We start from the raw sequence: 15,408 nt of genomic DNA, 5'->3' as shown, positions 1-15,408 counted from the left end.
GCAGTTATTCCAGGAAAATTAGCTGTACTGACGGACGTAACAGCTGAGTTGACAGTGTAGTGCACACTTATGTTTCACGGAGAGATTCAGAGGCCACAGTGTGTAAAGTTAAAATTTAATGTTAGAATAATCTGCTTCTAATTTCATTGAATGATTTTCCATTGTAATGTGTTATATTGTCACGTATTTGTTTTAATTCTAAAATACATGCCCCCACCCCACCCCAGCCCACCCCGCCCAGACACAGACACGCACACACACACTGTTGTTTTTAGGTCTCCATTCTTGCGGTAAGAGATACTTTCCACATAATCCATGCTTGGAATAAAACAGTTTTACCTTTCTTTTTTTTTTATGGACATATTTTCATACTTCCTGACGTAGCTGCTCACTGCAAACGATTTTCTCCTGAAAAGACAAAATTAAAGGGCTTGAGCTATATTAGTTTAATAGTTATTTTAGCATTATTTTAAATGATTATATATAATTACTATATAATAAATTATACTTTTTAAAATATAAATTATATCTAATTTATATACTTATTTTCATATAAATTATTACTTATTTTAGTACAGTTATTGAACGCGTTCGTGTTTGCTTTCACACCACACCTGTTTCCTGTGGACGGGAACAGGTGTGGTGTGAAACGGGAGGTAAGTTCCTAAGTTTCTCAAAAATGTATCTAGAGCCTGAGAAGGTTCCGGCAGTAGAAAAGCACCTATGTAGTTTTTTTTTTTTTTTTTAACAGAAACTACATCATCTCATGAGTTACAACTCACCTTAAGTCATAGCCTTCTCTCCGTACTTCTGTTACAGCTCAATACCCAGCAGCAGTAAGCAGGGGAGCAGGGCTTACTGAAAAGGCTGAGCTTTATTCAGCCAACTTCAATTATTACGGCTCCTTTCAAATGCTCTTTTAAAATGTCATTTTAAAATGGTTTGGAAGTACTGAAAAAGACCAAAATCAGATTTGAGGACAGACTTAATATCTAGTGGCAGTGGTGAAAATGCAGTGGATGTGGGGTGGATTCTAAATAATTTGTTTATTTAATTGAATTACAACATTTAAGAATGGGATCATTTGAATTGAGGGCAAGTCCTCAGTTTGATAGAAAATGAACAGCTAAATCAACTTACTTCACAGTATCAGTAAATATTTCTTTTAATCCCATTTTTAATCCCTAAATGCATACTCAAGCCTCTCACCCCCCCCCCCCCCCCCCCCCCCATTTCACAAACACAAACACAAACACACAAACATACAATAAATGACGTGGAATTCCCTCACTGATGTAAGGACCGAAAAAGCCACAGGTGGGTTTCCAGAAAAGTCATTTTGGCTCCAAGAGCTTTCATCACAGTCTTGTTACAAAAAAAGAAAAAAAAGAAAGTTTATCTTTTTTTTTTTTCTCAGAAATGTGTTTATTGCGTAAGAAAAATGTTGAGTAGTCCTCGAAAGCTGTATGAAGATTAAGATGCGTGAGGAAGCCTTACGCCGCCTCCACTGGCCTCCATCTTCGTCTCCGTCTCCGGGCCCATCGGAGTCTCCGGAACCTCCTTCTGATGTTGTCGAGCTTCTCCGTCATAAGGTGTAAATACTCACCCTTACAAAAGAAAGAGAGGTCCAGAGAGAGAGGAAAAGAGGGACTGTCAGATAGAGTGGCAATGAAGTGGTTTAGAAACGGTTCCGGGTTTCCTCAGTGACAGAATGTCTGGATACACAGCACGTCAGGAATGCACGCCCTTTCCTTACAGCTACGACGGGCGAATTCATTTCACTCTAGTTAACGGACTGAAAAGTATCACAGGCTGGGGAAAACGAACTTGAAACTTTTGTTCTATCATCTGACCACTATGGTGAATAGGTCTAAAAGCATGGGGGAGTTGTCAAGGCGACCGGGTCCGATCTTCGGTTCCGTAGTCAGCTGATGTACTGGGTACCCTCTGGCCTGTGTCATGTGCCAGCTTACCTGGCTTTTGGGCACCGTGGTAGATTCTCCTCTCAATTATACAGACAGAGGCCGCAACGTTTCTAAAGCGGAGATTGTGCCGATTCTGTAGGTGGGGATAAGGGAGGGCAGCATATATGCTGTAGGATGAACAGAAATGAACATATAACAGTTAAGAGGAGAGAAAACATTGCTTTATGAGTTATCCGTAGCGGGATAAAGGTCAAACATTAGGCGAGGAGTTGAGCTAGCATCAGTTCAGTGAATGTCAGTGGAATACAGTCGAATAAATTCTTGACAGAGATATGTAAAAGAAAAAGATCATTAGGGACATAACAACCGAAATGCTATTTAGGGTCAGTTAACATGTGAAGATTATGTGCTTATCAAAAAAAAAAAAAATCCTTTTTGAGGAGGAGAGTTGGTCCTGAATCAAATTCAAACTCGAAACTCAACCCAGGATGGTCATAACACGTCTTATCTTTACACGTTATATCTTTATATGTTCATGATAACATCACATAACAGTTACAGTGTAGTTGAGGGTACAGGCTTACAGTTCACACATGAGGGCTAACCGTCCACGCAAGGTGATGTGATCACGCCAGTTCTTCTCCACATCAGTCATCTCTGTGTACAAGAGAGAGATTTGAGAGTTAAACGATGAAAATGTTGGGACAGCCCAAACCTTGTTAAGCAGGTATAGTCAGAACCTTTCAGTAATATGCATGACATGCGTAATCTGCCATATGTTGTGTGATATTCTACCAATCCACTCTTTGTGATCAGTTTGAAAGTAATAATAATAATAATAATAATAACAATAATAATAATAATAATAACAATAATATAGATTTCATGGTAAATTATAGTTCGAGAGGTTACAGTGTTTCACAGGCCAGAGACAAGGCTTAGCACAACAACTTAATGGGACAATGTGGGTCAGTGTGCCTGCAGCCCCCTGGTGGCAAATCACCGTCATTACAACACCCATGATACTATACAAGACAGTGCCCCTAGAGAAAGTGTGACCACTTACTTTCACTTTCTAAATGCAAAACGCCAATACTCAATACTTACACTTAAAAGGAAGATACATGCTTTTTGAGATAGTAGCCCCGAAACTTTTTCCTCGCTTATTTTCACAATGGTCTAATTAAACAATTTAATCGTTAAAGAAATTATGACTGGTTTTCACTTTTACAAAAAGTAGATCATTCTTATTCTTGAACGTTTTATACATCGGATGTGGCTGGCGGGTAAATAACTGTAAATTATTACTAACAGTTTTTATTATTACGAAACGTAGGAACAACCAAAATGCAGTCAATGTTTCACAGAGGAATGTATCATTTGTGTGGAAGGCAGGTCATCGCCTGAGTGTCGTCGAGCTATCTCAAATTCTGTTCCCTTTGCTATGTTATGCTGTGTTGTTCCATTCCGAAGGCTACCTCAGAGCAAACCGACAATTAAACGCAACTGTACTCAGGTGAAAAGCGCACGACTCACCAAACAGAAATCAATTTACAGAGGGATTGTCTTACCTTAAGGACATTGGTAATATGAGACTAGATTAAGTGATTAGATCACTCGAAACGAATCTTACCGCTGAAATAACACTTAGTGGTATCTTGTTTTGCTGTAAACTGTGTGTTTTGGTTTGGGCTTTTACTTACTAGGGGGTGTTCAAGAAAGCGGGTTTAGTGAAAACTCAGAGTTGGCTAACTCAGAGTTAGGTAGTAAACCTCCGAATAGAAGAGCCATAGAGCTCTTCTGTTAGGAGGTTTACTACTTGCTTTGAGTTAACTAACTGTTGAGTTTTCAGTTCTGTTCTCCATCTCAATAAAGGATCGGGTGCAATCGATTTCATTCTCTTCCTCTCCCTTACTTACATGCAGCACTGAACAATAATCAGTCCTCATTCCATTTTTATAGTCGACGTCACAAAAAGAACGCATTACACATAATACATGCGTGTAACAAAAGCGTGGTCGTAAACCACATAATATTGGGGACATATAATTTTAACATGTTATAGGCTATTTTACAATTTAACAGACAATATAACAAATATTATAACTGATGAGAGCATATAACTCAACACTTAGAGTTTTCACTAAACCCGCTTTCTGGAATACCCCCCTGATGATAATCTTTAATTCGTCTGCGCCTCCTCTGATTTTGACACGTAGACCAATGTCGTTTCCTTATTAGGCAGCATTTTCTACACATGTACGTGATTTTGTCTCTTATTTTGGCAATCCACATGAATGCCAACAAAATAATGGAACTCTTGAATCCGTTCAGCAGTTAATAAGTGGGTGTTTTCATCCTGGAATTCAGAACCATCTTTAGGGAAGAATATTTTGGAAATGTGGTGCATCAAGCATGGTTTTCTACTCCTTGATCATAACTCTACCATGCAAATTACACCTAAAACTAAGATCCTTTGGCAGGATGGTCCACACCTTTACAAATCAGTTTTGTTTTAATCAGGAAATATATGTAAAAAGACTTCAGTTGGCCTGCGATGGACTGGCGACTTGTCCAGGGTGTTTCCCCGCCTTTCGCCCTATGAGAGCTGGGATAGGTTCCAGCCACCCCCGCAACCCTAATTAGGATAAGCGGCTTAGATACTGAGTGAGTGAGTGAGAGAGAGTGGACTCGCGACCTGTCCAGGATGTTTCCCCGTATTTCACCCAATGAACGCTGGGATAGGCTCCAGCAACCCCCGCGATCCTAATTAGGATAAGCGGCTTTGAAAATAGGTGAGTGAGAAAGAGACTTTATTTGGCTCTCCCCAAACATAAACCTCGGCGACTTTGCGGATAAAAAGTCTCCCACACACAAGTAGTAAGTTAATTTAAGGGGGAAAAAGGAAAAGCAATCGGCTACTGAACCGTAAAAGTTTTTCTCCTTTTTAAAATACGCATTAGCCTGGGTTTTTGACAATTGGTACCTAATTGCCGTAACTTTTGTAACAATTTGTCGGAACAGTTGAGTTCTGAGACTGTTTCACAGAAGTTGAAAATTCAGCTGCGTGGTCATTTTAAGACATAGTTTTGTGGATTTTTAGCGACTACCTTGCTAGTGAAGTTTGACTTGTAAAATATGATTCGTTCACGAATTGACTCGTTTGACGTATCCCGTTCTGATCCTGGTACTGTGTGAACGTACCATTCTGCGGAATGAGCGTCAAGCCTATTTGACCCATCTCGATCTCTTGTGTCGTTTCCGAAAGATCGAAAATCGTGATATTAACACATTTAGACCAGAAAAATACTGAGGAGAAAAACAGACTAGACAGAGTAAACTTGCGCTAATGTTTGGGGAACATGAACTCAGTTTAAACAAGTTGTAAACAAAGGCACAGAGGGAAGGACCGAAAACGCACTGGCGGCTAATGGCTTTCCAAGTGACAGTATCAGCACGTTGTATCATACCCAGGGCCTAACGACCTTGCTCAAGGGCACAACGGCAGTGGCCAGAGGAAGGCCCGAGGACATTCAAACTCACTGTCCTAGAGTAACATCCCCAGGTACCTGTCCCGGGTTACACGCCCAAAATCCCAATGTCTCAACCAGAGCGCGAATTATACAATGACGGGGAGAGTCAACAATTTCTCCAGGGCTGTATAGCATAGGACGTATAGGATGTATAGCAGAGGATACAGCATAGCATAGGATGTATGAAATAACCACTGCAGACTTATAATGAATTGGTTCACTGAATCTAGTCACAAAAAACTGGGAAAGTACAATTTTCCTGTCTGAGGATCAAGATGACTGAGGACTGAGTTTGAGCAAACAATGAAGAGAATTTAGAATTGAGCACAAAAAGAAGGTGTTTTGTTGTTGTTATTGTTTTTTTGCACAAAAGAAATAATATTTTACGGTGACTCTGCAACATTCTGATACTACAGCTCCAGACAATGTCCTCTTCCGTACAGTAAACACAGCAGACACAACCTTAGTACCAGCTTAAAAAAGAAAAAAAAAAAAGAGAGCGAGAGAAAGAAAGAACAAATAAAAACCAAATCACACTCTGCAAGAGCACAGGAGTATATTTGAGCCAAGAGAATATGAGTTATAAGAGCAGCCTGCAGTCAGGCAAATCAGCCAGCCACAAAAACAGAAGCCCAGTCAGCAGAAACACTTAACATACACAGTTCATTTATGTACATTCAGCTCTCTCATCAAAATAAATACAGCGATGAAAGGAATAAATAATATCTTTTAATAAAATCAACACAAAAATAAATGAAAAACAGTAGTGCTTATTAAATGACTGTATTTCTTTCCCTTGGTTTGTTGGCTGTTTCGGCTCCTTGATACTGGCCCCTCAGTTGAGCTGTGGTTCCCTTTATTCAGTGCTGGTTACGTGCTAGTACATCCTAGTACAGGACTAGTTCCTAGCCATACAGTTATGATTACTTAACATGTACTTAATGTGGCTACATCTGCGCCTTTGGGCACACAAAAAAGCTGTCACACACAACTATTAACATTAACCAAAAAAACCCCCAAAAAAAACAGCCACTCAACCATAACAGTTTTTTTTTTTTTTTTAAGTGCTTGAGAGCTTCTTGTCAATGAGTTGTAACGCATTGTGTTTAATTAGAATGCTAATTTAACATCCTTTACTCTCATACAATCTCACTCAGTCACTCGAACACACACACACACACACACACACACACACACTCTCAAAGTAGCTACACGATAAGCAATGCAATAAGAAGCAGTCCCTTCTTCACATTCTAAATAATACTATTTGTTGATAAAATGGTGTCGCTGTAAGTGCTAACACTCCTCATGACTTGAATGAATCAGAAAAAAAACAACAAAGAAAAAAAATCAAAAACACGTCATTACATTTCAGGCTGGTTGCTTAAAATCACTTCACAGTGGCAACATTGTGTATTCTATAATCGTTGTATGAATGTACTAGAAAACTAACATTCATGACGATGTCTCCTTTGATTCAACACTGCACAGTTCCCCGACTTGACAGCTTAAGTTCCGTTGCAATGAACTGCACAGTAAAAATAATAATAAATAAATAAGAGACAGAAAGAAAGTGTGGTTCAGATTGCCCATGGTGCACTGTCACGTCCTACCTCTCTTTTCTTTTTCTCTTTCACTCCGCTCTCTCTCTCGTTCCACATGGGAACTGGCAGAGCACGTTAGAGGTAAAAATCACCCAACCAGACTAAATCTATCAGAATGAATAAATAAGCCATGATAATAAAACAATAAATATTAATAAAAACCAAACAAACAATCTCTACATAAATTGACAAATTTAAAAAAAACCCAAAACACTAAATGATTAAAATGACGTTATGTACACATATGATGCTAATGGAAAAGCCTTGCTGTTCCCTTTTTCAACGCTCCTTTTGGGAAAAAAAAAAAAAAAAAAAAAAAAAAAAAAAAATCAATAAAAAAAAAATTAAACAAACAGATAAGCAAACGCAACAAGAGAGAAAGAGAGAAAGATACTGCCAGATGGGATAAGGCAGACAAACGCGCGGCGATCTCTCCATCTCTCTTACTCTCTCTCTCTCTCTCCCCCCTTCACTTCAAAAATCCATTCTTACTTCTGTCCTTGGGCTGAACACATAATTGACTACACAGCAGATGGAACACAGACAAGTTGAAATACTGTCATTTGTTTTTTTTTTTGTTTTTTTTTCCCTCTTCTTCCTCCCATCCGTTGTGCAGTCCCTTTTCTTCCTGCAGCTAAGATAATTTGGTAATCTACAAATAATGAAGTACCTTATTTTTGTTTTGTTTTTTTTCTCTATACAATATGATACATCCCCCAAAATTCTAAATCTTTTTTTTTTTTTTTTTTTATAAATAAATACAAGTTATAATGACAGGAGACTGTTGGAACACTCTAAAGAATACAATCTGTTTGTTTCTCTGCCCCAGCCATCATTTCAGTCTCTTTTTCCAAATACTCGCACGAGATTATAAAGAAGGGAAAGAAATAAAAGGTAGAGACATTCGTCTGCTTCATCCCTCTCTCCTTCTCCACGTTGTAATGTCCTCTCTTACTGATTCAGACACCCATGATGCTCCATGTTTCTCAAATTTGGTCGACAACTTTCAAACCCCCTGTCGTGTCCTCCTGACCCCACCCCCCGCGCTCCCCCTCCCACCCCGCCCCCCCCTCCCTTTTTCTCAGTGCCTACGGTCCCTTTACCCCTCTCTTTCTCTCTCTCCCCCCCCCCCCCATCTCTCTCTCCCCCCCCCCCCCCATCTCTCTCTCCCCCCCCCCCCATCTCTCTCTCAGTGTGTATCCGTCTCTCGAGGGCTGTATCCGTTGGCGGGCGGCAGAGTGGCTTTGGGCTCGGGGTCTGAGTCCGTCTTGTCCAGGGGGGGTCGGGTACGGGAGGCTCCGGAGAAGAGGCGGAAAGCGCCCCTGCAGATGAGGGAGAACCAGTAGACCTGCGGTGCCATGAGCAGAGCCGCGCCGAGGTTACAGTGCCAGGGTACGGACAGCGGGACCATGTACAGAGGGATGGATGCGTACCTGACACACAGACAGACAGGCACACAGAGAGAGAGAGAGAGAGAGAGAGAGAGAGAGAGAGAGAGAGAGAGAGAGAGAGAGAGAGACACATTCACACAGACACAGACAGAAAGACACACCCACACAGAGACAGACACACCCAGAGACAGACAGGCACACAGACCGACAGACGGACACACCCACAGAGACAGACAGGCACACACAGACCGGCAGAGACAGACAGACCCACACAAACAGACAGACACACACAAACAGACAGGCACATAGACAGAGACAGAGAGACCGTCAGAGACAAAGACACAGTTAATTGATCAGCATTGGACCACAGGAGAGAGAGAAAACAAAAAACAGGAAGTAGCTTGACCACTGAGCTAGAATGACTTGACAGGGAGATTTCTCATAACTAAGAAGCCACAGCTGTGACTCGATACATCTGTAAACCCATCTACTCTAGACAGGCTATGAAATGCAGGCAGTCTTAAATACAAGAAAGACTTTTTTTTTTTACCTTTTAAAATGATCTAAATCTAACAGTTACAGTGACAAGCATAACGAGATAATCATCCATAACCTGATCAATTCAACACTTTATAGCTGTCCTCACCGCTCATGTCAAAACTACAATCCAGTTTCATAGAGAAACACACAGACAAACAGTATTTTATTATAGTGTACTTATATGGTGGTTGACACCAGCTATTGTGTTTATTCATAACCATGGAGATCCGGCCATTACGGATCAGTGTCTATGCTAACGTCACGTCAAATGACTGATCTCCATGTTTTTACACTCAATGTAATCACTGAACGGATGGACCGGATCTCATTGATCTTATGATCACCTAGACTCAGAGAGAGAGAAAGGAGAATCAAGGACGAGAGAGAGAGAGAGAGAGAGAGAGAGAGAGAGAGAGAGAGAGAAATGGAGTTAGAGAGAGGGAAGCCATGAGAGAGAGAGAGAGAGAGAGAGAGAGAGAGAGAGAACATACCTGCCGTATGCGTAGTAGAGGTAGGGGAAGAGAAGAACTCGACAGACGAAAAAAGTGACCAGCATGACAGCTCCATTCACTTTATGAAGAAGTGTGTGCTGCTGTTTATACTGAGAGACGGATGAAAAACCCCACAGAGAGTGAAGGAGAAAGAGAGAGAAAGAGAGAGAGAGAGAGAGAGGGGTGAGTAACAGAGACTGTAGGAAAGTGAGAGAGAGAATGTTATCAAGCCATGCTTTGCTTCCACTAATTTCTGATCATTGTGATTCACAAACCCCAACAGATTATTAAATATATGAGAGAAACAGATTACCAAATTTATGAGAGAAACAAAGGGAGAGAGAGAAAGGGAAAAAGAAAGACGGAGAGATACCCTTTTCAGACACAGAGCGACAGTACAGGAATGTTTGTCTAAGAGCTTATTTGGACCCTCACGGACACGGAAACGATTTGGAGTTTTGGAGGCGTAATAACCTTGGTGGAAACTGCGGAAAAACCTTTTAAAAAGGACAGAACTTGACTGTTGTGTTCAAGTCCAGTGTCACCTTGGTCTGTCCTCCACCAATGCAAAGGGGCGTCTCAGAATCGAATTCGGCCCAAGCGACCCCACGGTCTGTTTCGACAACTGTACTTTTGTCGTGTTTTGTGATTTCTTTTGAGTGAGATTCTGTAGAAGCAGTGTGAGAATTTGATCATTCAGCTGCCACAAAGTCTGTCAGCCTAGTTCCACAGAAAGCAGACAGACAAGGTGTTGAGAAAGAATTTAAAAAAAAGAAACGCAAGACTGGCAGTGAGAGAAAAGTTACAGTACTGTCTTACATCACTCTGTTCTGAGAGAGAGAGAGAGAGAGACAGAAAGACAGAGAGAGATATACAAAGCTGAAGACCCCATTATTACTTACCCCATAACTGCAAAAAAAAAAAAAGAACCCCCCCCCCCCCCCCCCCCCCCCCCCCCCCCCCCCCCCCCCCCCCCCGACATTTCCTCCCAGAAAAACAGGATTGTAAATGTCTGAGGGTAAACAGTGTTACTGAGAGTTAGGAGAATCATAACCTAATGAAAGGCAGCAGAAATACATGAACTGAAAAGAGAAAGAATACAAAACCAGTGGAAGAATGACTGAACAGAGTCTTGCTGGAGAAAGAAAGAAAGAAAGAAAGAAAGAGAGAGAGAGGGGAGAGAGAGAGAGGGAGAGAGAGAGAAAGAGAGGGGAGAGAGAGACAGAGAGAGAGAGAGAGAGAGAGAGAGAGAGCGAGAGAGCTTGAGTGCTGAAAAGTGGAGAAAGTGATGGTAAGGATCACCTGGATGAGAATTTTGCCCAGGCAGACGGACGGCGTGCTGAGCTCAGCAAGGAACATGACACCCTGAAAATAATCCCCCTTCCCCTGTCTCCAGAACTGAGAGAGAGAGAGAGAGAGAGAGAGAGAGAGAGAGAGAGAGAGAGGGAGATCAATAACTCTGAATAAAAATAACAAGAGACACAACACATGCTGCCGGAGATACAAAGTGGATGCACTGGTTTCCCTTACATCACAGTGGCTTCTGACTTATCTATCTCAAAACACGCTCGCACCCTTTAGACTCAAGGCAACGCTCGAGCGGCGCGTCGTAGCCGACGGTAACCGTTTCCATGGCTCCAGATGGAGCAGATGGGCATGGGTACTGACAGGGTAAAGGTACAGAGGCCTGTTGGGGCCCACATTTAGCCTCAGAACAGACCACGCTACCATCTGACCAACTTTCTCCATGTGGACTTCAGGGAGAATGAGAGTGTGTGTGTGTGTGTGTGTGTGAGAAAAGGAGAGATGGAGAGAGAGAGCTTGGGTCTGTGTTCTATGTTCAAACAGACTAAAAATACACAAAATGGATCCAAAACCTACATATCACATTTCCTCACGGACACTGAGCTGTGTATGTGGAAGAGGCAAGAGCAAGTCCACAACACCACCACCACCACAGCAACTAAAACAGAACTGCCAATGTCACACACACACACACACATACACACACACACACACACACACAAAAAAGAAGTTTTCAGAGATGACAGAGAAAAAAAAAAAAAAGTTACCACAGAAACGGGGAAGCAGACGGTGACCATGACGACGTGGTGCAGCACCATGAGGAACTCCCGCCGCAGGTAGCTGCTCACGGCGGCCCTCACCGACGGCCCTTTGCCCTCCTCTTCGTGACCTTTCACCTGGATCTTGTACCAGTAGCACATGAACATGGCGTAGATGTCGTACACAAAGTAAGGGACGGCGAAGAGGATGTAGGTACTGGTCAGCCAATGCCTGGCAGGAAAGAACAGAGGACAAAAAAAGAAAGAGAGAGAGAAAGAACAAATGAACAAACATACAGAGAGAGAGAAGAAAGAGAGAGAAGAAAGAGAGAGAGAGAGAAGAAAGAAAGAGGGAAAGAAGGAATGAACAAACATACAGAGAGAGAGAGAGAAGAAAGAGAGAGAGAAGAGAGAGATCTGCTGTGTCAGGTGGAGGGACAGAGAGCGCCCAAGATAAGTCGGCGCGGGTCAATTTAATTGAACAAAGTGCATTGGACTCAGGACTTGACGTGTAGACGCGCCACACGCGTGGAGCCCTGGAAGAGCTGCTAGCCATTTTAAAACGACCCTTCTGAAAGATGAAACAACTGCTCAGAAAAGGGTTTTTAAAATGGCTAACGTCCAAACTTGCTGACTAGGGGCGATTGCGGACTAAAGTCTCCTTCGCGCCGGCTCCCATTAGCTTTTAGGCGAGGATGCTAACAGTAGCATTATTTTAGACTTTACTGAGAGCCCGTGAGAGGTAATAAGGCTCCGTAGACAAAGTTCTCGTGGTAAGAAAAAAACGTTTGGTAAGATGCCGGTCCACGAGTGGAAAATTCCTCTTTAAGGCAGTTAAAAAAGCTTGTTAACACCAAGAACAAAGCTGAGGAGAATTTTACTATTCAAACTAGAATTTGAATTTGACGATTTCCTTTCCTTCTGGGGATTAATAAAAGTAAACCATCTTTCCATCTATCTGTCTATTTGCCTTGGCATGTGTGCTCTGGATTTGACTGGCAAATCTCAGTGAAATTGTGTGCTTTTTCTCTGCTTCTGTCATTTGCTTTTTGCATCCATTCCTCATGATTTCCCTAAGTGCCTCCCTCCCTGGCCTCCCTCCCGCCCCCCCCCCCAGTTTCACCTTCAGGTGACACACAGTCATGCCTACTGTAGTGAGGGCTAAGAATTAAACTCACTCTATATGACAACATACACATCTTAACTTGAGTCTGAATCTCACATCACGTTTGAATCCGAGTCCGAATCTCCGCCCGACGTTTCCCCCTCATCTTTAAAGTACCACAGCGGATTTACAGATAAAGCCTAATTAGGTTGAGAGACTAATTAGATTACCAGAGATGCAAGGTGAGCAAAGAGGGGATGGGTACTGCATCTTGTCCACTCAAACTCACACACAGAGAGAGAGAGAGAGAGAGAGAGAGAGAGAGAGAGAGAGAATCACACTTTCGTTTGGGGTGCACACTGATATTCTCAGAGAGGTGTCTCTAAAAGAATCAGACCACAGAGGAAATAACACAATCCCCAAGTCAGAAAAAAAGGAGAGAGAACAAGGAAGAAGAGGAAGAGATAAAAGAAGAAGAGGAATAGGAAGAAGAAGAAAAGGAGGAAGGAGAAGAAGAAGAAGAAGAGGCTAAACGAGGCCCGGAGGTAATTGTGATGACTCAGTGGGAATCTGAGAATAGCAGACGGCATTAGTCCAAACATCTAAAACAAGTGGATCACTTAAAAACAACCTCTCCTCCTCGAGGAACAAACTAGCAATAAAGATGTCATCATCTGACACTCACTGGTCCTCAATGATATCCTTACAGGAAGATGCAATGATGTAACCAGCAGAGGAAGCCATGATGGCCTGAATGGAGGAAACCAACCTAAGAGAGTGAGAGACAGAACGACAACGTGAGAACAACAAAAGCAATAAATAAATAAATAAATCCAATAAATAAAAAACTGACTCTTCTTGTAAACTTAGCAGTGTACCAGTGAACTCAATCATTATTCACTCATTCAATTATCACTCGCTCATTTTAGGAATATTTCTCATCTGATGGGTGTCAAAAAAATATCAAACCCGCTTGACTGTTCTTATATACAAACTACAAAAGCCAGAGGTGACTGGGGGGAGGGAGGGGGGGTTGCAGTTTCTAAAAGAAGTTTAAAAAAAAAAAGATCCATTCTGAGTGTTTCTCTGTGTTTCTCCTCAAAAAAAAAAGTCTCTTGATCAAACAACATCTACACAAATGAACCTGAAGTAAAGCTACACTAAACAGATAAAAATTTCTTTCAGATACCTGCAGCATGGTCGCTCTGTCCCTAACGCAGACACAATGAACCTCTCCTGGTCTGATCTATAGCTCATCAAACCTTTCCTTTTCCTGTTACATGCTGATAATACAGTCTGAAAATGAAATTTACCAAGGGTAATCTGTACACGCTTTTAGATCCTTAAACAATTCTGACAGTGATGTAAATTCATATCCTCACACCTACTGTGATAAGATGTCAGCGGAGTCGAGGGAAATAATCTCTCTCTGGGGGAAACAGTATTACTTTGAGCCGAATGACACGGAGGTATACAAAGAGAGACTGATAATACGGGATCTCCTTTTTCTGTTCTTTTCTTTTCTTTTCTTTTTTTTTTTTTTTTCAAGCCCTAATGGCTCCTTCTGCCCGTGGAATGAGTTGTTCTTCTAAAAAAAAAAAAAAAAAAAAAAAGAAAAAGAAAAAAAAAAAACCCAAACCCTCGGGTAGTTCCAATAGAGGGACATGCTGAAGATTGACTTCTGGGGGGGGGGGGGGGGGGAGTTTTCGTGACACAGATATTGGGCTAAAAACAAAATTGGTAAACAGTCTCCCTGATGCCAAAACAGCCTCAAGCACCCTCTCTCTCTCTCTCTCTCTCTTTCTTTCTGTCTGTCCTTTACCTGGCAGAGACGATAACAGCATCTCGTTCGCTCCACCTTAGGCCCGGTGTGTGTTTGAGGCAGCGCTTGGACAGCAGGAAGAGGCCAGGGAAAAAGACGGATCCGGCCGCGAGGATACTCAACATGGTGCTGGGGAGGGCGGGGGGGGGGGGGCTTGTGTCCGTTTGTCAAGTCTGTCTGAGGAAAGAGAAGCAACGCAGGGTCTCAGCGCCTCTGTATGGACAGGCCAGCCCCAATTCATCTTTTATGAACACTGTCCACACGTCTGAAATGATCCGAGGACCAACGCAATTAAAGATATAACCGACTTATTACAGAGGTATCGACAGGTTAGATGTCATTAGTGTTACGCTGTAATGTGTTCGTGTGTCTTCTTCAGAGTCACTGCGGGAAAACAGTTGCATGAAAAACTTAATTCCACTAGGAGTTAGGTAAGACAACATTATTGAGAATTTACTGATTATTCTCTGAACATCATTTTCCAGTTCCATGTCTAAGACTGTGACTAGTTTTAAACACTTAATCCTCACAAGTATCCGCGCGTACGAGAGGAAAAGAAGAGAAAGAAGTTGGACAGATGGAGGGATGAGATAAGCAGGAAGAGAGCAGAGGGGAAAGGCTCACTAATCACAATGAGTGAAGAGATGCATCCAGTGGCAACTTGATTAAAAAAAAAAAACAGTAGCACAAGTATTATTATGGTGAATTCACTCGGTAAGCAAACTTGCAGTGACTGGAAGCCTACTAAACGAGTAATTCGACAAACAAAAACAAGGATCCTGTGAAAATCCTGTGAAACCTGACAGTGTAGCGAGAATGTTTATGGGAAATGTAGGCTACCTGTGTACTAAGGGATTTTTCCAGCATAACAATGCCATTTAAAGTATGTATAATCTAGATTAACATATTGTTTGCTATGAAATCCTTAAATAAT

General features: G+C 41.9%; 1 protein-coding gene across 1 annotated transcript; it reads right to left on the bottom strand.

Moving 5' to 3' along the window:
• Positions 1–8,251: 8,251 nt before the first annotated feature.
• Positions 8,252–14,599, bottom strand: tlcd3ba (TLC domain containing 3Ba). Its single transcript, XM_030793643.1, has 6 exons — positions 14,475–14,599; positions 13,338–13,421; positions 11,557–11,779; positions 10,787–10,882; positions 9,485–9,594; positions 8,252–8,495 (listed from the first exon to the last, which is right to left on the bottom strand). The coding sequence occupies exons 1-6, from the start codon at positions 14,597–14,599 to the stop codon at positions 8,252–8,254; spliced, it is 882 nt and encodes a 293-aa protein (XP_030649503.1).
• Positions 14,600–15,408: the final 809 nt, after the last annotated feature.

The sequence above is a fragment of the Chanos chanos genome, chromosome 16, assembly GCF_902362185.1.
Source record: "Chanos chanos chromosome 16, fChaCha1.1, whole genome shotgun sequence".
Taxonomy (NCBI): domain Eukaryota; kingdom Metazoa; phylum Chordata; class Actinopteri; order Gonorynchiformes; family Chanidae; genus Chanos; species Chanos chanos.
This window is presented reverse-complemented; position numbering and strand designations above follow the sequence as displayed.

What these genes read in the sequence shown, in the direction of transcription:
- tlcd3ba (XM_030793643.1), bottom strand. Translation starts at nt 14,599, where the DNA reads ATGTTGAGTATCCTCGCGGCCGGATCCGTCTTTTTCCCTGGCCTCTTC. An exon ending in TCTGCTTCCCCGTTTCTGTG is followed by an intron (nt 10,883 to 11,556) that starts GTAACTTTTTTT and finishes TCTCTCTCTCAG; the next exon opens with TTCTGGAGACAGGGGAAGGG. An exon ending in TGGGCAAAATTCTCATCCAG is followed by an intron (nt 9,595 to 10,786) that starts GTGATCCTTACC and finishes TCCGTCTCTCAG; the next exon opens with TATAAACAGCAGCACACACT.